This window comes from Capra hircus, chromosome 26 (assembly GCF_001704415.2).
Source record: "Capra hircus breed San Clemente chromosome 26, ASM170441v1, whole genome shotgun sequence".
Lineage (NCBI taxonomy): Eukaryota > Metazoa > Chordata > Mammalia > Artiodactyla > Bovidae > Capra > Capra hircus.
This window is the reverse complement of record NC_030833.1, coordinates 27,611,935-27,634,696: the sequence shown is the minus strand read 5'-3', so window position 1 is coordinate 27,634,696 and position 22,762 is coordinate 27,611,935. Positions and strand designations below refer to the sequence as shown.

The 22,762-nt window shown below is 53.4% G+C and overlaps 1 protein-coding gene across 2 annotated transcripts in view; it reads left to right on the top strand.

Moving 5' to 3' along the window:
- The window catches only part of NEURL1 (neuralized E3 ubiquitin protein ligase 1), a 74,689-nt gene that overhangs the window by 42,397 nt on the left and 9,530 nt on the right, over positions 1-22,762 (top strand). For both annotated transcript variants that reach the window (XM_018041612.1, XM_018041613.1), the window contains exons 2-3: positions 13,235-13,476; positions 13,907-14,228. In XM_018041612.1, the coding sequence (XP_017897101.1) occupies positions 13,235-13,476; positions 13,907-14,228 (564 nt within the window). The remainder of the gene's footprint in view (positions 1-13,234; positions 13,477-13,906; positions 14,229-22,762) is intronic.

Genomic DNA, 22,762 nt, shown 5'->3' with positions numbered 1-22,762 from the left:
AGGAGGTTGCGCAAAGCAGGAAGAGGGGGTCTTTCCCTGGCAGTCCGTCAGGCAGCTGAGTCTCCCCACAAAGTCTCCTCATCCTCTTACCTCCCCAGGGTGCTGATCAGCGCCAAGTGGGATGTGAGGTCTGGGGCCCATAGGTCCCTCTCCTAGAAGCAAGGCAACGCTCAGTTAGACAGCTGGGGGGATCCGTTTGTGGGTCCTGGGATATGGGCCGTGGAGGTCAGTGCTGTGCTTCATGACGGAGCCATGGAGAGATGTGTGGGTACACACGTGTGTGCATGTCTGTGCCCATTGGAGGCGTCTGTGCGTGTGTATCTGTGCTGACTTGTGCCTAAGCACACGGCGGTATGCAAGTGACACCCCCACATTGCCTGATCTCAGTTCTGAAAGCATGTGCTCTGCCGGGGAGGTCAATGAACTTCTGATTCCTGGGGTTCACATCCGTGCTCACCTAGACCTCAGGCAGACCAGGAGGCTGGCAGGTGAAGGGGTGGGAGAGAGGACTGCTGGGTGGCTGCTGCCTGCCCCTACTCCTCTCTCCTTGTCTGCTTGGCTCCAGGGCTGTGGTCTTGGGAGGAACATGGCCGATGTGGCACCAGACCCAGAAGGGGAAGCCTTCCCAGGGACTTGTTTTGTCATCACTGGGCCCCAGGAGTTGGGGTTCCTGTACAAACTGGCTGGTGCCAGAACAGCGTGGGCTGACCTTGGGGAGTCCCTGCTACACTCCCCGCTGTGTGCCTCCACCCTCCTCGGGCAGGGCATTAAGAGGTGGGGCCGCCTCCATCTGCTGGGTTCAGTGGGCACTGAGGAACTGGGAAACGCCTGGGAAGAAAGGAGGGTGGTGGCAGGAGCGAGTGGGAAGCCGTGGCCAGGACTGGTGACCAGGTGACTTCCCCTTTCCGGGCCCTGGACTTTGACAGAGTAATTTCTAATTAAAAAAAGAAAAAGGCAGGGAAGGAAACGTGGGAAAAGCGAATCATTGGCTCTCTTAAAAGGAAATGAATTTTGTCCTGGGCCCAGAGAGCTAAGTGACAGATGGAAGGCCCTGGAAGACACATAATCCGAAGCCGGCCAGAGGCAGTGCCAGTGGCCTGGGCCTTGGCCTGAGACTTGGACTGGCCTGACCTGGGCCTGGCCCTGCCCGTCTGTGGGGCGGGGGCTCCTCTTGGGCTTGTTGGCCCCAGTGGGGCCTGCTGGCATAGGGTCTGGAGCCGACTGGCATTTTCCACTGGAGTCAGAGTTGGGCAGGCCTGTGGCCTGGGAAGGATGAAGAGGCCCTCAGAACAGGCTCAGGACACAGCATGCTATCTTCAGCTGCCTGGGAGCCCGGGGTTCAGAGGGGAGCAGGACCCCAAGAGTACCCAAGATGGCTATGACCATCAAGAACTCCTGCTCTGGAGGAGACAGACATGGGTGGCAGCAAGAGCAAGCATCTCCTCGAGCCTTGGTCTTCTCATCTGTCAGTGGGGCTAATGATAGTAGTCTGCTTACGCAGGAGACAATGTGAATAAGGGCCTGGAGAGGCGTTCTGAGGGGTGTGTCCTGTTCCTCCCTTTCTCGCGGGGAACAGGAGGATAGCTTGGCGGGGGTGCGCTGAGACTCCATGAGTCGGACCATTGGATGAGGGCCTTGGCGGCCAGCCCCTCACCTGGACCGCTTTCCTCAGCCTGGGCCCCCGTAAGCGGACCCCAGCTCTGCCCTCAGCCTGCCATCAGCACGAATAGTGGGGGGAGTTGGGGGCGTGGAGAGCGACTGTTGGCCTGTGCCCACAGAGCCCCTTAGCCAGGACCCTGCATGAGTGTCTGCACCTGCGGGTCCCCACGCCTGTGCCTGGGCTGCCCCGGTGGCTCTGGTTTCACCCACTTTTGGGATGTAAGTTGGAGGAAGTGGGAGATGCCAGGGGCTTGCTCCTTCCTAGGGGTGCTGTCAGCCCTGCAACCTGACTCTGGAGCACAGAGGTCCTTTGTTCCTGATTGGGTGCCTGGGGGTTGGTTTGGTTGGGGCTGAAGACTGGGTTCCTGGGTTACAGCGCGCGGTGAAGGGTTGTGTGTGGGTTTTTCTAGTGGTATGCTTGTGGACGTGTCCTGGTGGTTGTGTTTCTGGCGTCTGCTGATTGTATCTGAGTTTTAGACCTCTGTATGTGTGTACCTGCATAACGTGTACCTATCTGTGTCGTATTTAAGAGGCCGAACATTTTGTGTCTGGGTTTCCGTGTGTGAGCAGCCACATTTGTGACAGCCTGTTATTTGGTAGAGGTCAGTGTTTCTGCACAAGTTGTATGTGTCTGTGTGATCGGGCTGGTGGTGAGGAGTCGGGCTCCTCTGGGATCAGCCTGGCAGAGGACCCCTGGGAGAGATTAATTCTCATTTGGAAAATGGTTTCGGCAGTTACACGCTTGATCTCTTTCATGAGGCAGATTTCCAGAGCTGCTCCCTGTCTTGAGGGCAGGATGGGAGTGGGGAGAGCACAGAGGCCCCCCATCCCTCTCCTTCCCACCCTCCCCTCCTCTTCCTTCCTGCCCCCTTCACTTTCTTCTGTGCTCCCCACCCCCCTGTGACCCAGGGCAAAGGATGGACCGGTTGCTGAGGGGCTGATGTGCAAAAGACACACACATATGCACCCAGACATACATGTCACCCTCAGGTTGGTCTCTGGACCAACAAACTCCAGATGCTGGGGTGCAGGGGCCTGAGAGACTGGCTCCCACTGTTCCTTTACAGAAGGGGATGCTGTGGCTCAGAAAGGGAAATAGCTGACTGAGGTCACGGAGCTGGCAGCTCAGAGGGAATCCAGACCTTGTCCCTTGCGCGGCTAACGCCCTGCTTCCCCTTCATGGTTCCTTAATTCTCACTCCAGCAGCAGGGGAGAGGCCATCACAGGGACTTTGGTGATCTGGGATTAGCATGGAAAGAGCCGCCTGTCTCCCGGCAGCAGCTCTGGAGGCTTTTAGGCCAAGGTGAGCCCCCAGAGCCTGGCAGGTGTGTCTGTGAACACAGGTGACACACACTCACCCAACTTATGCCTGTGGGTGTGAGGAATTAGGCTGATCCCTGTCTGTTCTCTTCACCCAGCCCAGTGTCTGGAACCCCACAGATACTTGGCCAGTGAGGAAGAAGGAAGAATATGGGGTTCCGGCCCTGGCCGCTGGACCACATCAACATAGGTGGAGCAGATGGTCTAGGGGAGCAGATAGGAGGGAAGACGCGAGCCCTGAGCTGGGCGACAGGCCAGGCAGGGCTGGAGAGGGAGTGAGACGGGTGTTCCTGGTGAGAGTTTGAATCCTGTTCTGCTCTTACTGGCTGTGTGAGTGACTCTGGGTCAGTGCCTTTATTTGTCCGAGTCTCAGTGGCTAGGGGTGGTAAGGGTTACCTGGAAGGGTTGTGGAAAGAGTAAGAGAGCTAACAGGCATAAAGGGCAGCCCACCTGGTGCACAGCCAGCACAGTGTACGTGCATTTGAGGGTCTCCATAGAGGCTCCTTCAGGCCTGTGTGCGCTCAAAAGCATACACACACACCATACACCCCGGCTGCCTGTAAGGAGCAAGACTGCAACTCTACCTCCTCCAGCCTTGGCAGGCCCCTGGCACAGTGTGTTACCTGCATGCTGTGTCCCTGTTAGGCACACACCTGCTGTGTGTGTATGCACACATGTGCATACAGAGGACAGCTGGGGGTGATGGTCTGTGTGGCACATGCACTAAGCCATGCACCCCCCCCATTCTCTCCGGCCTGGCTTGGGGCATCTTGTGGGGGTACTGTGCTGGGAGGGATTAGGGGCAGGAGGAGAAGGGGACGACAGAGGATGAGATGGCTGGATGGCATCACTGACTCAATGGATGTGAGTCTGAGTGAACTCCGGGGGCTGGTGATGGACAGGGAGGCCTGGCGTGCTGCGATTCATAGGGTCACAAAGAGTCGGACACGAACTGAACTGAACTGAACTGCGAAGACAGGGGCGCAGAAAGGTTATCATCTGGAATGCCCTTCTGGAATGTTGGGGTGAGGGGGGGAGGGCTGGTTCCCTGCCTGCAGTGCTGGGAGACACATCTGCATGCACATCTGGCTGCTGGAAACGTCAGGGACGGGGATGCCGTGGAGTGAATGAGAGCAGGAGGCTCTGTGTGGAGATTAACTTGGTTGTGAGGGTGCCCGTTCTGCCCACGCCCACTCCCTGCCACTCTCTTTTGTCCACCTGGTCACTGGATCCCTTTGGTCTTCTAGGGAGCAACAGGACCTGCTCTGCCCATGGCCAAGCTCTATGGGTTAGATGATCAGGTGCTAACATGTCCCCTAACCCTACACAACAAAGGGTGTGCATGGGGGCTGCAGAGATCATGGAGAAACTGACCAGGGTGGAGTGGAGGGTTCACACTAGGCAGAGTGGACCGAGCATGCTGGCTGGCTAGCTGCAGCCCAGTGAGGATGACTGCACAGCCAGGCAGGTCTGCAAGTCAGAGCCCACTTCACTGCTTACTAACTGTGTGACCCTGGGCAAATTACTGCCTCTCAGAGTCTCTGTCTCCTCATCTGTACCGTGGAACTAAGTGATCTGTATTGATGCATAACAAATTACTCTGAAAGTTAGTGGCTTAAAACAGTAATGTGCCTGCTCAGTCACTCAGTCATGTCCAACTCTTTGTGACCCCACGGACTGTAGCCCACAAGACTCCTCTGTCCATGGGATTCGCCAGGCAAGAATATTGAAGTGGATTGCCATTTTCTTCACCAGTAAAACAGCAAACACACAGTTACTTATCTCACATTTTCTGTGGGTCAGAAATCTTGACACTGTAGCTAAGGCCTCCAGTTTAATGTCCTTATTGAAGTTACAGTCAAGCTGCTGGCGGAGGGTGCAGGCTCATCTGAAGGCTTGATGGGGCAAGCTTACTTACTTGGTGATTGGTGGTCTCCAGTCCCTCCCATGTGGGCGTGTCTCCACAGGGCCACCTTACACTGAGGCTACTTTTCCCAGAGGGAGCAACCTGAGAGGCAAGGGAAAAAGATGGAGGCTAAGGGCTTTTTACAACCCAGCCTCGGGAGTCCCATCCCATCACTTCAGCTGTATTCAGTTTGTTAGAAGCTAGTTGCTAGGTCCACTCCACACCCTAGGGGAGAGGATTACGAAGGGGCTTACAGAATTACAAAGGGACTGCCAGGAGGTGGAGGTGGGGATCATTGGGGACATCTTCAGGGCTGCTTCCCACAGATCCCTAACTGTCAGGGCTTGGCAGAGTGAGATGAGGCTGTACAGGGAAGGCATCTGGTGTCAGTCCTGAGACAGAAGAAAAAAAAATCAACCCTTGCAGTTTTTCTCCTTCTTCCTGTAGGCAAACGGGGAGTGCTGGAAGGTTCTGGAGCAGCCGGGACTGTAGTCAGGCATGGAGTGAAGGATTCTGGTTCTGGGCAATGAAGGAAGCTGTGCCTTTAGTCCCCACTTTCTCTGGTTTATCCACTGGGCGCCGGAAGGAGCGAGGCATCAAGTGGGCCCTGCTTGGTCACTCCCAAGTTTTCAATGGACCGAAGAAGGGAACAGGGGCAGCTCATTCAGTGCTTTTACTGAGTGCCTGCTTTGTGTGCTGAGCTGGGCGCTGGGGAAGCAGCAGTAAAAAAGACAATGGTCTCTGCCCTCAGGAGGCTAATGGTCCATCAGGGAGACACATAAATAATCCCGTAGCCTTTCCTAGCCAGAGCCCCGCAGAACACAGAAAATGGTCCGAGTGGCTCTTTTCTCACAAGCCCAGAACCATTCTCCGTGTGAGAAGACACGTCAATGCATTGCCTACAGTGGGCGCCTCAGGGCATTTGGGCTGAATTCTGTGGAGGATCCAGATTTGACAAAGGCTGCTTGGGTGACGGAAAGTCTGTTAGGGACATATGGGCCTGGTTTGGGAATGAGAGAGACTTCCGGGAGAAGGTGGGCTTTAAAATCAAGGTCTGAAGGATGAGTGAGAGAAATGCAGGTTTATAGGTGGGAAGGAAGAAGGGATGGTTTCCAGAAGAGAAATAGGCTTGGGCCAGGCCTCGAGGCTAGAAGCAGGTGAGGGAGGTGGGCCCCTGGAGGGAACCCAGAGAAGTTCACGTCTGGCCAGTTTTATAATCATCTCCCTTACTTGAAGCCCCTCCCCACCTGCTCTCTGGCATCCTCTGAGTCTCCCTGACAAGAGGAATCCCTGTTTGGTGACTGTGTGTAAACTAGCCCGAGTCAGGACCACTCTGCAATCTGGGTTTACGGTGTTTAGGGTAAATGAAAACAGAAGTGTCTGCCCTCCAACTGGTCTGAAGTGAACAGATCATTTCCTATGGTGGTGGTTGTTGCTTTTATAAGAAACAATAAGACCTTAGGTTGAGATCAGGTATTAAAGTTTGAAAATTTCTTTTACATCCATGAACTCACTGGGTTCTTACAATGGCCTGGAGAGGTAGGCAGGGCAGCTATGATGACTGTTTTACAGAGAAAGAAATTAAGGTCCAGAGGGATGAAGCAACTTGCCCAAAGTCACACAGCAAATCTGTGGCTTGGTCAGGGTTGAACCCAGGACCTCCTGCTTCCAGGGCTCCTGCTTTTTGCCTGTTCCATACTGTCCAGAAAGTGAGACAAGCCTCCCTCCTTAGCGACGTAAACGATCGTGCCGGCACTGGTATTCAGGTCCGCAAGTTCAGAATGAGGCCATCTTGAACATAGTAGGATCCACCTGGGCCTTGAAAGATGGGTGGGATTTTGAGAGGCGTGGGTGAGGCAGGGAGAAAAGATACGCAGGGCAGGGGAAGTAGCTTGACCAGAGGTGTAGGAGAGCACAGATTGATGTTAATTGAAACAATAATATAGTTATCTACAACTGTGCGCTTCCCTGGTTGCTCAAACCCTAACGAATCTGACTGCAATGCAAGGAGACCCAGATTTGATCTCTGAGTTGGGCAGATCCCCTGGAGGAGGGCATGGCAATCTACTCCAGTATTCTTGCCTGGAGAATTCCATGGACAGAGGAGCCTGGTGGGCTACAGTCCATGGGGTTGCAAAGAGTGGGACACAACTGAGCGACTAACATTTTTCACTTTCACACTTTTATTTACAACTATTATCAATAATAGAATTATTATTATAGCAACTACTTACTGGGTTTTGTTTTTTAATTAAAAAAATTTTATTGCAGTATAGTTGATTTAGAATGTTGTGATAGTTTCAAGTGCACAGCAGAGGAACTCAGGCATACATATACATGTATCCATTCTCCTCCAAACTCCTCTCCCATTCAGGCTGCCATGTAACACTGAGCAGATTTATCCAGTTTAAAATGTAGCAGTGTGTACTTCTCTATCCTAAACTCCCTAACATCCCTTCTCCCCATCCTTCTACCCTGGAAACCTTAAGTACATTTTCTAAGTCTGTGAATCTGTTTGTGTTTTGTAAATTCATTTTTTTTTGGGTAATGAATTTTTTGCAGATTAATTTTTGGGTAAGTTCATTTGTATAGTTTTAAAAATTGGACTCCACATGTAAGTGATATTGCATGTTATTTGCATGTCTCTGACCTCCCTCACTCAGTGTGGTAATCTCTAGGTCCGTCCATGTTGCTGCAGACGGCATTATCCCCTTCTTTTTGATGGCTGAGTAATACCCCACTGTATGTGTGTGCCGCGTCTTTACCCATTCCTCTGCTGGTGGGTATTTAGGTCATGTCCATGTCTTGGATATTGTACAAAGTGCTGTAATGAGCATTGGGGTACATGTATCTTTTCGAATTACGGTTTGCTCTGGATATATGCCCTGGAGTGGGATTGTTGGTAAATATAGCATCACTTTAATTCTTGTAAGAATGCCATGGAGGTCTGCTGTGGTCACCATTTTACAGATGAGAAAAATGAGGTCTCAGAGTTGGGCTTGGAGGCAGCAGGCCTGGGTTCGGATTTGGGCTCTTCACTCCGGCTGGGCGACCTGGGTGAGTAGCTTCACTTCTGAGGACCTGTGCCGTTGGGAGTGTCATGAAGACACTGCCTGTTAAGCCACACAGAGGTTGCTTATTGTCATAAGTATCGAGCAGGCACTCAATATCTCCTCTCGGTTTCTCCTTGGCAGCCCAGCTCAGTGCAGCCTCGGTACCCAAGGCTCTGCCAGGATGGTCCTGGGCAGGGTATGGGCGGGGGCGGTGGGGAGGTCACTCCAGAGGCTACACTGGGTCTGGGCATCCCCGCCTTGGACCCCACCGAGAGGCAGGACTGTGGTCTGGAGCTGGCCGAGGGTCACCCAGAGGGCTGGCCGGGCTTGTTTCTGGCAGCTCATAAATGCCCAGGAGGAATGGGCTGGGCTGGGGCAGGGAGAGTCTCCACTGCGTCAGCACCAGCTTCGCCTGAGGGGGTGCTCCGGCTATGACTCCCCAGAAGCTTGTAAACCTGCCGTGAAGGGGAGCCTGCCTGGGAGCAGACGGCGAGACTGGGGCTCCACCCAGGGCCACGGGTCCCTGGGGGGGCAGTTGTGCAGCTCGTAGGCCTCCTGGCGTCTTCACACCTTTTGCTGTGGCTGCTCCCCCAACTGGACCTGACCAACATTTCCTCCACACAGCCTTTCACCAGTGTGCCTGCCATCCTGGGCTCACGGGGAAAGTGGTCTCTAGTGTCAGCCACTGAGCAGGGCAGAGGACCCCAACATGACATTGGGAGATCGGGGTTCAGTCCCAGCTCTGCCACTTTATTGCTGTGTGACCTCAAGCAAGTTGATTAACCAGTCTGATTGGCAGCTCATCCACGGAATGGGGGTTTTAAGGGGTCATACTGTATGTCGAAATGCACTGGGGAGAAGCCCTGCCCTCAGCTGCCCCTCTGGCCCTTGGTGTCAAAGCTGTGAAACTGAAAGTGTGGGTTGCTCACCTGCGTCTGACTCTTTGGGACCCCTTGGACTGAAGCCCACCAGGCTCCTCTGTCCATGGAATCCTCCAGGCAGGAATGCTGGAGTGGGTTGCCATTTCCTTCTCCAGGGGATCCCTTTGTTCCTGCTTGTTGTATCATAGTGCTGTTCCTTTTTATGGCAGAGCTGTATTGATTGTGTGGGCGTACCAGGTTTGATTTATCCATTCACCGGTCGGAGGGATTTAAGCTGTTGCCAGCATGGGGTTATTATGAATAAGGCTGCGGTACATTTGTGTACCGGTCACTGTGCAGATGTTCCATTTCTCTTGGGTAAGTGCCTGTGAGTGTGGTTGCTCTGTTATATGACTGGCGTTTAACTTATAAGGAACTGCCAAGCCATCTTCCACACTGGCTGCTCCATTTTGCATCCTAGCAGTGACGGATGAGGGCCATGTTTGGAAACCGTTTGCATCTCTGTGTTCTGGCGGCACACACATGTGTACTGTGGAAGAGGCCAGATAATAGAAGGCCAGGTGTCTCTCTGTGTGCCACATGAGATTATTTTTGGTTTGACCCAGGTGAATATTTTTTTAGGTTTCATCAGTTGTGACCATATTTAAAAGCACATTAAAAAAAAAAAAGGTATTCAAACCCTTGCTTTCTTGGCTGTAAACGCTGAGTAGTAAGACTTGGGCCCTGCAGTCAGATTGTCTGAGTTTGTCTCCGAGAGCCCCATCCTTCTGGCTGTATGACCTTGAGCAAACTGCCCAACTCCTCAGAGGCTGATTCCTCATCAGGAAAATGGGCTTGTACTGTCTCTCCTACCTCATCAGTTTGCTGTGAGGGTGAAACCAGTTAAGTATGTGTGAAACTCGCAGTTCAGAGCCTAGCACGTGTTAGCACTTGATGAATGACTGCTGTTATTATTAGATCGATGGCCCGTGTGCAGTAGACGTGTGTACTGTCTCGCACATCCATGTGTACATGAGTATGTCTGTATGCTCACGCTGCATATGTAAATGTGTGTGTAAGGACAGAGAAAAGTCTCTCTCCTTCCTATGTCTCCTAGGGTCTGGGTTGCCCTCATATGCTCACAGATGTGTGTGTGCTTTTTTGAGGTCACACGTCTGGATGCACACTGTGCCCCCAGGGACCAGGGTCTCCCCATTTTCCATCTGCTCAGCTGTCAGCCAGGGAGGCTGACCCTGGGCTGCCCTCGCCCACCCACTGCCCTCCCTGTGGATGAGAGGCCCTGGGAATGGCCCTTTCAAGGGCCTGGGTGTCCAGTCCCTGGGTGTCGTCATTGTGTTTTCTCTGAACCAGTGTTTCCTAGATCTTTACCCAGGGCCCCAGGATCCCAACTAGGATACGTGGTGAGTGTCTTGAAGGAAGTTGAGGCCCTGCCGTTCGTCCATGGATTCTGAGTGGAGGCTGTAGTGGGGACTTCATAAAAGAAATTCTCAGCAGCTGCTGGGCTCAGCATCTTTAAAAAGTGCTCTATTGAAACTTAGTTGATACACACTAGACCACAGGGGATTAAAGTATATGACTAGGTAGGTTTTGATACATGCACACACCCCTGGAACCGTTACCACAACAAGAGGTGAACACGCCTGTCACTGTCACCCCAAGTATTCCCTAGCATCCCTTGGTGTTGCCCCCTCCACCCCCATCCACATGCACCCACCAATTTGCTTGTTATCACGCTGGCTTAGTTTGTGTTTTGAAGACTTAGTACCCAGTGGGGGAGGGTGGGAGGAGTGGAGGCCCTGCCATTGCTCCATGGAGTATATCCAAATTTGAAAAAAAAACCTGGCTTCACTCAGTGTGATGATTTTGTAATTCAACCATGTTGAGGCTCCTATCAGTAGTTCATTCTTTTTTCACTGCTGAGTAGTATTCTGTTTATAGATGTAATACATTTGTTACCATTCACCCAGCAGGTATTTCTTTTTTTATGTTTTCATTTCTGCCTATGTATACAGCCCTGAACAATGTGTGATGTTACTTTTCACCAGCAGTTTTTTTTGAAAGCAACAGTCAAGGCTGGACTGAGGCTGGACTGAGCCCAGGGGGTACCTCTTCTAGATGGGGCAACTATATCCAGTGCCACCCTTTGCTCTCACCTCAACTGTCCCTTTCTGTGGAATAACCTACCCTGCTCTACACTCTTAAAGGGTCACTCAGCTTTTCTGGGGGCCCTCTCAGACCGGCAGGGTCTCCTCTGAGCAATTCCAGCTTTCACCACTTGGTGGCTTTCTAAGCCCTTGAGCTCCATTCTGGATTCCTTACAGCAAGGTGAGCCCCGCCTTGTAAGCTGCCCACCTCGTGGGCCTGGCATGCAGGAAGCTACACCATAGAAGCCAGGACATTGATGCTCAGGGTATCTGGCTGGCTTTGGACAGTGGATCCTGGTGTTTGGGGCCCTCTGGGAAGGAGGAAGCAAAGATGCAAAGTGATGCAAACCAGTGCAAACACTGGACCAAAGTCTGGGCCTTTCTGCCTCCTGGGACTCTTCCCTCCCTTTCTCCTCCCTCATTCCATCCCCTTCCTGGAAACCCCTCCTTTCCCTTTAGGGAGGGCAAGGCCTCTCGGATAACCAAACTTTCTGTATTATTCCTGCCTTGGAGGGACCGATTTTGAAACATCCCGGAAGGCCTTGGTCACATTATATCACCCCCATCTTCCACATCCCCTGTGCCCCTTCTCAAGATGACCGGATGGGCAGGAGCTGTCCTTCCTGATGGATGAGACACAGATTTGGGGAAGAAATGGCCCTCCTGCCTGAGCCCCCAGCTGCCAGGACCTGTGCATTAGTGCTGCCAGGGCTGCTGACACATGTCTCAGAGCCACAGAGTGGAGGCCACTTATTGTGGCAGAGGAGCTTCCCCAATGTACACGGGAGACATGGGTTCAGTCCCTGGGTCAGGAAGATCCCTTGGAGGAGGAAATGGCAACCCACTCCAGTACTCTTGCCTGGAGAATCCCATGGACAGAGGAACCTGGAGGGCTGCAGTCCATGGGGTCACACAGAGTCAGACACGACCTAAAACATGGCATTGTGCCAGAGAGGAAAAGTGACTTCCCCAGGGTCACATGGCCAGTTAGTGATGGACACAAGCCACCGGGCACCACATCCCATGTTCTTTCCTCTCTTTGCCCTGTCTCCTGGGTGCCAGCCTCACATGTTTGTATGGTACCTTCCAAACCCAGCTCTGTTAATGGAAGGAAGCGCAGGCCAGGGGTGCTTGAGGCGGCTCCGAGTTCCTTGGAAGCCTGGGTAAAGAGGCCTGCCTATGTCCACGGTGTTGTGGGCGTGGGCGGTGTGAAGCAGGAAGGCAGCCTGGGTGGGGGGAGGTGGCCCTGAAGGAGGGAAGAGATAGGCATGGTCCTGCAGAGGCTGCCCCACCCACCCACCTTCCTGGTTTCCAATGGCAGCCCCATGGTCACGTGTTGACTGCAGCCCAGCTTTGTTGGTTCAGCTCCAGCTCCTTCTCCCCCTTCTCCCTTCCTCCAAGAAGCCTTCCTGGGAAGTGACTTATCTGTATATCTTTTTGTGCTTCTCACTGTCTGCCATTTGTATTTCAGTTTCTGTCCACGTCTTATCTCCCTCCTTGGACTGTTGGCATCTTGAGGACAGAATCCATGTTATGTTTCATGCCTTATCTTCAGTGCCTAGGACAGGGCTTGGCATTCAGCAGATACATAATGAATATTTGTTGAATAAAATAAATGGCATTGGTAGTGAATGACAGTGAATGGTGGTAGATGTTGGTTGCGAATGATTGCTTACTACCTGGTGGAGGTTGGAAAATAAATGGTCGTAAATACTAATGAGGAACAGCAGATGTTAACTGGTGGTTGTGGGTGACACATAAGGGTAGATGATGGTGGTGGGAGGTGATGGGTGAAGGGTGGGAGTAAATGGTGGGAGGTGATGGGTAGAAGGTGGGGGTAGATGGTGGTGGTGAGAGGTGACGGGTGAAGGGTGGGAGTAAATGGTGGGAGGTGATGAGTAGAAGGTGGGGGTAGATGGTGGTGGTGAGAGGTGATGGGTGAAGGGTGGGAGTATATGATGGTGGGAGATGATGGTGGGAGGTGGGTGGAGGGTTGGAGTAGATGGTGGTGGTGAGAGGTGACAGGTGAAGGGTGGGCATAGATGGTGGTGGGTAAAAAATGGTGGGAGGTGGTGGAGTGGGAATTGCAGTGGGTGGTATCAGGAGAAGGATAGTGGCAAGAGGTGGCAGTGGTGGTGAGGGGCAGTGGTGGTGGAAGTCCTGGGCAGTGGTGATTTCTCTTATACCCCAGCCCTCTGCCCTTCCCTAGGGGACCTTGGTCCAGCTCTCGGACTGTCAGATTCTCTAACGCTATGGCTCGTTCCTTTGCAGACTCCACTGGGGGCCCCTTCCCTGCCACCTCTCACAGATGCCACCACAAGCAGAAGCACTGCCCGCCGGTGCTGCCCGGCGGGGGGCTCCCGGCCACACCACTGCTCTTCCACCCCCACACCAAGGGCTCCCAGATCCTCATGGACCTCAGCCACAAGGCCGTCAAGAGGCAGGCCAGCTTCTGCAACGCCATCACCTTCAGTAACCGCCCGGTCCTCATCTATGAGCAAGTCAGGCTGAAGGTGGGGCCTCTCTCCCTGCTCCTGCGGCTGCATTGCCTGCAGCCTCTGGGCTTCCCCACTCCTGCTTCTGGCCATCACCCCCCTTGGCCCTTCTCTTTCCTCTCTGCTGCCACTTCAGCTCTTCCTAATCCCTCCTCTCTCTCCTTACTCTTTTCTCAACCTTCCCTGCATGACAAAGAAGGAAGTAGAAAGGGGAGTGGCCATGGGGAGGTGATGGGAGAAGGATGAGGGTAGTTGGTGGGGGGAGGTGAGGGCTCCTGGGGGAAGGAGAGGAGCCCCAGTCATGAGCTGGGCAGAGTTATGTCCCATGGGAGTCTGCCTGGGGGTGGTCTGCAGAGAAGGGTACAGTCCCTTCCCCTTGGGCTCGCTGATGGCTGGGGAGGGGAGGCTGGGCTAGGGGTCTGTCTAAGGCCATACTCCTGCCACCCAGATCACCAAGAAGCAGTGCTGCTGGAGCGGGGCACTGCGGCTGGGCTTCACAAGCAAGGACCCGTCCCGCATCCACCCTGACTCGCTGCCCAAGTATGCCTGCCCCGACCTGGTGTCCCAGAGCGGCTTCTGGGCCAAGGCGCTGCCTGAGGAGTTTGCCAATGAGGGGAACATCATCGCCTTCTGGGTGGACAAGAAGGGCCGTGTCTTCTACCGCATCAACGACTCGGCAGCCATGCTCTTCTTCAACGGGGTCCGCACGGCCGACCCACTCTGGGCCCTGGTGGACGTCTACGGCCTCACTCGAGGCGTCCAGCTGCTGGGTGAGTGCCCTCTCCGTCCGGCCCCTCAGACGCAGGGCACACCTCCAGGGGCTGTGGTCTGACTGGTTCCGTGAGGCTTGGGGCCGCCCCCCACACAGGGGCCAGTCCTGGGGCCAAGCTGGAGCCTTGGTGTGAACTGCAGAGCGTCCCTGCCTTCTGGCCCGCAGCGGGGGCCGTTGGAGCTTGGTGAGGTTTCTGCCCTCTGTGGCCCCACAGGTTGTGCCTTTGAGCTTCATAATCATATATGGCAGCCTTGAAGACCCCCCAATCCAAGAAGTAATTAATGTTAATCATCATAACTACTACAGTTTACAGAGTACTTACTGTGTGTGTGCCAGGCACTTTGTTAGCGCCATTCTGGTAACAACCCTGGGAGGCTGACCCCATTGCTGGGCCCATGGAGGTGAGTCTCAAGCTCAGGGAGGTTGTCTTCATCCCTAGGAAGTGCTGCAGGTGAGCTGTAGAAACAGCACTCTGTCCCGAGTGAGCCCCGGGCCCTGGGCTCTGCAGCCTTCCAGGAGGTCCAACCCCACCTTAGTGCCTTTTGCATAGATGGGGGTGGAAGGGGTAGTGGGGGAGAGCAGAAGGCATTTGGGGGGCCAAGACTCTTCTGGCTGCTCCTGGGCCCCCAGTGTGACTAAGGCTTCAGGGCAGTGAGAGGGCAGGCATCCTGTGGGTGGTCCAGGAGGAGCATTGGAAGCTATCCTGGGGTTGCTAAGGTACCAGGCTTCCTGGCAAGGGCATATGCAGACCCACAAATGCCAGGGCTGGAAGGGGCCTCCGAATCTTAGGCTTCCTTGAGTCTCACAGCAAGTTGGTGGCTGAGGACTGAGAATCCAGGTCACTGGACTCCCGTGGGACTTGAGTGCGTGCTGGCGGGCATGTGTGCGTGTGGCTGTGTGCATAGACTGGGCACAGGCCAACCCACTGGCAAACTGGCTGTGTCTCCAGGAGGAGCCTGGAGGAACTTCAGCCTTCCCATCTGTATAATGGGTCAGTAGGAAGATGAAACCCAATTAAAGAGGCTGTGAGTAATGTGTCCAGCCTAGCCCTGGGTACCAAGTCGATGCTCAGCCAACACTTCCTCTTGTCACCTCCCCTCCCTTCCCCGTCTCTCTGCTTGCAGAGAAAGCTGCCATGGAGGTGGTGGGAAAATGTTTTTCTTTTTGTCCTTTCGGACTTCAGAGCCTAGAAGCTGTGAAGCTTTTCTTTTTTAGTCAGTTTTATTTGAGTAAAAAAGATAGCGGGGGGTGCAGCGGGAAAGATGATGAAAGTAAAAACAAATGCGTAAAAACCTTTCTGTGAGAGGGAGGGATCCATGCCTTACCCACCGGGTTCCTCTCCAGAGTGGAATCTTGGGCCTGGTGTGTGGAGCATGCTGAGGATATCTGCAGAGTGAGGAGGGGAAAGTGGGGGATAGATGGTAACTTATTAGATGAAGGAAAGGGTTGAGGGGTGGCTGAGGGAGACCCAGCCCTGCTCACAGACAGCCCCAGGCTCACTGGGAGACAAAGCAAACACAACTCAAGACACGATCCAGGCAGAGCCCAAGCGAGGACGGTAAATCGCTGGATGCTGTGGTCACAGGATCTCGTCCATCTGCTGAGACGGTTCCTTTCAGTTATCTTATTCACCCTTTCAGCCCCTGGGCCTGGAGGGAGTGGTTATTATCCCCATTTGGCAGGGAGAAAATTGAGGGCTATGGAAGGCCTGGCTTGCCTGTGTAGGGATGTGGCAGAGCGGAGACTTGAACTGGGTATTCTGGTGCCCAAAGTGGTACATTTCACATTACCCACTGGGGGGTTTCAGCAGGAAGTCAACGGAGGATGAAATTAGTGAGGACAGATGGAGTCCAGGAGGGCTTCTTGGTGGAGGAGGCTTAGGCTGGGCCTACAACTTTGCAAGGATGAGGACAAAACGGACACACCAGGTGAGATGAGTCTTCCTAATCTGCAGGGCTGAGGGAGAGGCCTGAAGAGTGATCTTGAAGGGCCGCACCCAGGGCAGAGCCCAGGCACTGACCTGGCCTCTTTGACTATAAATAGGTTTTCACGCAGTAATTTCAGTTGCATTTGAATTTCCAGTCAGGCTGCTTTCTGTACACCCTGTAAGGCCAAAACCCTAGCTGATTCCCGTCACAGCTGTAAATCACCATAATCCCTGGGCATTTTTAAACACTGATTATGGCCCCTAAAATGAATTAGCAGATTAAAATATGTCCTCATTTTGTTCTTCCTAAATTGATTTTTTTGTTAAAAAAAAAAAAGAGAGAGAGGGGCCCATCCAGGTTATCTTCGGAGGTGGGCCTGCTGCTGTGTGCCTGCATCCCACACCCCTGCCCCCGGGACATGCCCACTGCCCCATGTGGTCTCAGGGTTACTTCCCTCCCTCCCCTCTTCCCTCTGCTCCCATCTGCCCATCTCCCCCTGCCTCCTCTCTGCCACGTCACTGCACCCGCGTCTTTCTGGGCCTCCTCCCTCCACCTAGATCCCCCTGCTCCTCTGCTTCCCCTTGTCTCCCTCCTCCCCTGAGTTTCTCCTCTGAAGAAGTCACTCTCTGTCTTGGTGGCTCTGAGGACAGGCCTATCTTTCCCGTGTCTCATCTTGGTCTCCTAGATCAGTGTCTCATCTTTAGAGATTACCTGCCAGGCCTATCTCGCTGCCCCCACCTGTCTGGAACCTGAGGCAAAGCCCTTCGAACCCCGCCTGGCCAGTGTCTGCTCCTCAGACTAGAGATATCCTGGGGTCCAGGGCACATAGTAGGCCCGCAAGTCAGGCCATGGGCAGATTGGCCGTCTTCCCCAAAAGGGTGGTGGCAAGGGCTGGTGTCTTTCCCTGGTTGACACCTCCAAGTGGGGGCCTATCCCTGCCCCTGCAGCCCTAAACATCACCTGGGCTCCCTGCTGCCCAGGCCATGGCCCCGGCAGAGCTGCTTCAGGTCTTCCAGGCTCCCTGTTACACTGGAGTTCACAGCAGATCACCCCCTTCCCTCCGGGTTCCCTGGCCCAAGCCCTGGCTGGTATCTCCAAGAATAACAGCTTCCTACCTCCTGGAAGAAAGACCTGCCAGCAACTAAATAAACACAAGTTTTATGGGGTGATTAATACTTGGAGAGATAAGTTCCTATCCCAGTTTTCAAGGTCTCCCTACGCCTCTCAGAAATGTTGACTTAGGAAGAGTAGCTGTGGGTCCTGGCCAAAAGCTGGTGGGCCAGGATTCCACTTATAGGGTGCTCCTGCATACCCCTCTGTGCCCACTGCAGCCTAGGTGCTCTGCAGTGATCAGAGGAGACACTAGAACTGGAAACCCAGCCCCTCACCTGAAAGAGTTTTTATACTGGGGGACATACCATATGACTGCTCTGAAGTGACCTAAATCCAATACTGCATAAAAGTGTGGCTGAAGAATAAAACTATGGGGGTGCAGCTGGGGAGCAGTCCAGAAGGACTTCCTGTAGGAGGTGAGTTTTAAGTCAGGAACCAGAGGAGGTGGGAAGAATGGGCCTGTTGAGGAGGAACATTGTAGGCCAGATGAGTGGTGTGCATGGGCACAGAGATGGGGAACTGGCAGTCAGTTGGGAAGCAGATCCTTCAGGGAAGGGGGTTAAGTGGGGAGGTTGTGGATGGCTTGTGGAGGAGAGTGGGTGTGCACAGGCGCGGGTATGTGTGTGTATCACAGGGGAGACTCAGCAAGAGAGTTGAGTTTCCAGCAGTTCTTACTGTCAAGTTTTTCAGTAAGAGGAAATGTGGCCCAGAGATGGGAAGCGGCCTATCCTAATTGTCCCGACTAGGCAGAAGCCAGGCTGGGCCCAGAATTCAGACTTTCCAGGTGATCTGGGCCCAAGGTCAGTGTGAGACTTGCTGCCCACTCACGATGTGTGTGGCTGAGCCCAGGAGGCTGTTAAGAGGCCATGGGCATGGGGGGACTCCCAAAGACTCATGATGTCATTTCAGGTCTTGGAAAAAGACCCCATCTGCCTACTGAAGAGAAGGATGTTTGGAACCTCTCAGGGTCGCTTTCTGGGGGCCAGGCTGCTGCTGTGCCAGTTTCTGGGGCGGTGGGCCAGCCTGGCTGCCCAGCAGTGAGAGGCCTGTGCCTCTCTATAGATAAGGCCAGGGGTCGGGTCCTTATCCTGGCTGTGCCCAGCTTGTGGTACAGAGCGTGAGGCATCCCGGCCAGTTGAGGACCACACTGCCATCTGGGGCTTCCGCTTCCCAGGCTAAACTAATATTTACCTTCAGCTGTGGCTGCCAGGGGCTGAAAGGCAAATATTAGCTTAAGGGGCCCAAGCCAAGCCCTCGGGATGAAGAGATGAGGATGCTGATCGTGGTGTCTTTCCCTTTGATGGTTTTTGTTTCTTCTTAGTTAAAAAAAAAAAAAAATCCTGCTGTTCCTTCTGCTTCAGACTCTTCCAGTGCTTCTTTTTTACTCACCTCAAATTCTGCCAATTATATCAAGGCCCCGTACCAAACCCTCCCCTCCACTAGGAAGCCTCCCCTGACCTGCTCTGTTCTTCATGACTCTTCCTCTTCCTGAAGCGAGTGGAGGTCTACTCCATAACAGGGGTTCTGTATCATGTATTTGTCCTGCTCTTTAAGAATACAGTCGGAGAAGGAAATGGCAGTCCACTCCAGCACTCTTGCCTGGAAAACCCCATGGACAGAGGAGCCTGATAGGCTACAGTCCATGGGGTCGCAAAGAGTCAGACATGACTGAGCGACTTCACTCACTTAAGAATACAGTAGAGATCTTCTTTGATCACATTTTAAAGAAAGTTATTATTGTGCCTATTTTGCAGGTAAAGAAACTGAGGCTCAGGTCTGACAACTTGTCCATGGCCACACTTCTCAGTAGAGCTGGCACTTGAGCTCAGAAGTGTGGGCTACATTACTCCCCAGGTTCTGTAAACAGGAGTCTCTCTGGTCTCCCTGTTATGTCTAGATGCCCCCCGAGGGTGGGGATTTGGGCCCCCTATGTCTTCCAGAATAGAGCTTACAAGAGCTCAAGGCATCAGGGATCAGCCTCGTGTGTTGGACACAGATAGGCCACCAAGGGCCCTGGCAGAGACCAAGAGGGGTGGTGGGTACCCAGCGTCCTGTTTAGTGGTGAGGGTGGGTCTGCCTGCCTTGTGGTTCCTGAAGTCTTTTGAAGGCCTGGTTTGATCCCGTCGTTCACAGCGTGCTCTAGTTTTCTATCAGAATGAACCTACATAAAGTGCAAGCATATATAATTGCCAATAGTAGGCTGTTTCTAATGTCCAGAAATGGCAGTTTCATGTGTTCCCATCTGGTGCCTCTTTGGCCCAAGATACAGTTCTGGGGAACTTGGAGAGGCCTCGTGGCCCCAGGAGGGGAGGAGCTGGGGTCTTGGGGATGAACTGGGGATGAAGCCCTCATTTGAGAAACAGGAGACCCGACTGAATTAAGACTCCACTTGGCTGCTCACTGGCTTTGGGCATCTCTGTACCTCACCTGCCTCTTCTGTTGTTTGGACATAATTGTACAGGCACCATTTACCTCACAGTCTGTGAGGCTTCCGGACATGTAAAAGTGTTTATACAAATGGGAAGGGCTGTTGTTTTTAGGTAAAAAAGGAATATCTAATTTAAAAACACCACCAAAGTAGACAATCCCCGACCTGTCCTCTCATTGAGAGGTGGGCAAGTGCCCGTGTCTGGATAAAAGTCAAACCATGCGATCTAAATTATTTCTTGGGATAAGGCCTGTGGTTCTCCAGCTGGGTTCCTTGGAGCACTGGGGTTCCACAGAGGCATCTCTGCAGTGGCTGAGTGGTCGGACTCCGTGGTCACCTCCTAGACATCAACCAGAGTTTTCTGTTCCTTTAAACGAACGATTCTATTGCTTGGGGGGAAAATAAAAGTTTGAGACCCACCAGACCAGATGATTCTGGGGATCTATCCATCTCAGATCCCGTGGCTTGAAGATTCTATAAATCTAAGAATCTATGACTCTGAAGGCTTCTGGAACATTCTGCCCTTTGCTCCATGAGTCTCAGAGGTGTGTTTGTTTTTCCCAACTTTCCCATGGTTGGGTTTATATGGAGAGGGTGGAGGTGGTGTAGGTTTATATGGGGAGGGTGGAGGTGGTATGGGTCTCAGGGCACTTCCCAGAAGGGTGGAGGAACCCTTTGCCCATCCCAGCCATGCACCCACCCTCCCGGCTCCTTCCCCTGCCCCGTGCCAGCTGCGAACCAGCAGGAGGATGTTTATGGACACAGTTAATGGGTTGGTGCTCCTTCCAAACAGGGGCCGGCAGAGGTCCGCCAGCAGGCTGGGCGGCTGCAGGCTGACCCGTGGTTAAAGATTATCCAGTGCTGCGGATGTGAGAATCTAAACAAACAGGACTTGGACTGATGGCTGGCCGTGCTTCAAAGGAGCCTCTGCTGCAGCACCCAGGCCCCAGTTACCCCACACTGACTGGCAGCGTGTAGATCTCGGCAGGAGCTGCCCGAGTGCCCTCCGCCTGGCACCTCCCGCTCCTTTGCCTTCCTTTCTCCTCACTGGTTTCGCTCAGACTTTTTTCCCCAGGCATTTGCTAATGCAGTTTTCCCACCCGAGTGCCTCTTGCTTCTGTCAGTCCAAATGCTCTTGTCCTTCAGGGCCTGGGTCAAATCTTGTTTCTTCTGAGATGCCATCTCTGACTCACCCTGAAACAGAAGTTCTTAGCCTCAGTTGGACAGCATTATCCTAACAGGGAGATTTATTCTAAAGAAGAGAAGGCTCAGAGGGGGCCCCAGGGAGTGGGTATGGGACACTTGCATCTATGAAAGGAGTTTTTTCCTAACAGTCACAAGTGTCCAAAGATAGGGAATAGATGGCCTTGAGAAGTGGTGAGCTTCTTGTCCCCAGGGGCATTCTAGCCAAGGCTAGGTGAGAACTTGGCAGAGATAAACAGATTTCCTTATTCTCCTCTAAGGTCTTGTCTAACCTGATATACTGAGAATTTTCATGACTCCAAGCTTCAAGTCTCCCAAGGGCTCTTGGCTCCACAGGGCCTGGGTCCTGGCTGTCTCTCCTTAACCCCTGTCCAGGGCTGGGCACACAGGGCTCAATGGGTAGGTATGCCGGGTGCCTTCCTGAAGAGGGGAAGCCCAGGCCTCCTTGCCCTTTGCAGGGCCTGGCTCTTTCTGCCCTGGCCCAGGGGATCTGCCAAGCCAGCACCAGGTGCCAGATGAGGCAGGAGCTGAAGATGGACAAGTTCTTTCTTGAAAAAGGGGCCACAAGAGGGGAGCCAGCTTTGCAGCCTCTCCTGTGGCCCTGTGCCACCTCTCCCCCATCATAAACAACTCTCAAGTAGGCAGCCGCATGTCCCAGGCCCGGATTAAATAACCTGTTGCTTCAGACATGCGGTCATCCCACTGATGGAGGTTGCAGGCTGGCTGTCGGTGCCCCAGGGTGCAGTCCTGGGCTGAGGTGGGGCCATGGTGTTCTCCCCTGGCTTAGGGACCCTGGCCCCTTCCCTGACCCCCGACTTGATGTGGACTCCTTCCGCCAGGACCTTTGTTGTCCCCTCTGTAGAGGGTGCCCTGACCCGCTCCTCTAGCTCGGGTTTCATCTATTTCAGGGCCTCGCGCAGACGGGCACGCTGATGGGATGGTTATTTTGGAGCTTGCTGGCGGCTTGCAGCTGCTCCTGACCCCAGGAATGGAGGGGATGGGAGAGGAGACATACTTGGGCTGGGCAGTGGCCCCAGGGGTTCTGTTTTTAGCTGGTTCCCAGCACCTCTTGTACCTTCTCTCCCAACTCCTATGATATTTCAAGCAAGGTCAAAGGAGTCACTTTCTTGCCCCTTCTCCTCTTTCTTTTCCCACTGTTTATCCATCTTTCTCTTCTTTTGTCTCTAATCTCCACTTGAAGCTTCTCCTTCCTGGTCTTTAGTCAGTGAGGTCATTCAGTGATTCTGTCCCGGATGCTTATCATGACTGATGCAAAGTCCTAGGTTCAAACAGTTGGTTGCCTGGGTGCAGGTGGACCTGACTTTGACAAACTCAGCCTGAGCAAATGCTAATAACAGAAGTTATCAAGTATCTAGGTGCCAGGGGCTTTGCACTCTACCTCTGATCCCTTCAACAATATCGCAAAGCAGGTATTATTAGCCCTGATCTCTAGGTGAGTGATCTGGGACTGGAGGAAGGTGGCTCACCCACAGGCCACCAGCCATGTGCTGTGTCAGACATTTAAACCCAGGCCTGTATCACTCCAGAGCCCTTGCATATTCTTCTGAGCCAGGTAGCATGGAAACAGTAGCAGTGGCTCATAGCAACCTGGTGATTGTCTTGTGCGAGGCACTCTAGGGCTTCATTCCACTGCATCTCCTTCACCAGCATCCCTTCCAAAAGGGATTTCAGATTTCATACCAATAAGGAAATGCTGATTTCACCGCTACAGAAGAGAGGCCCAGAAGGCTTAAGCTGTTTATCCGAGGTCATACAGCCAGGAAATGACAGAGTAGGATGGAAACCCAAACTGATGACTTCAGAGTCTTGCACTGAACTGTGTTCCTATCTTGCCTACCA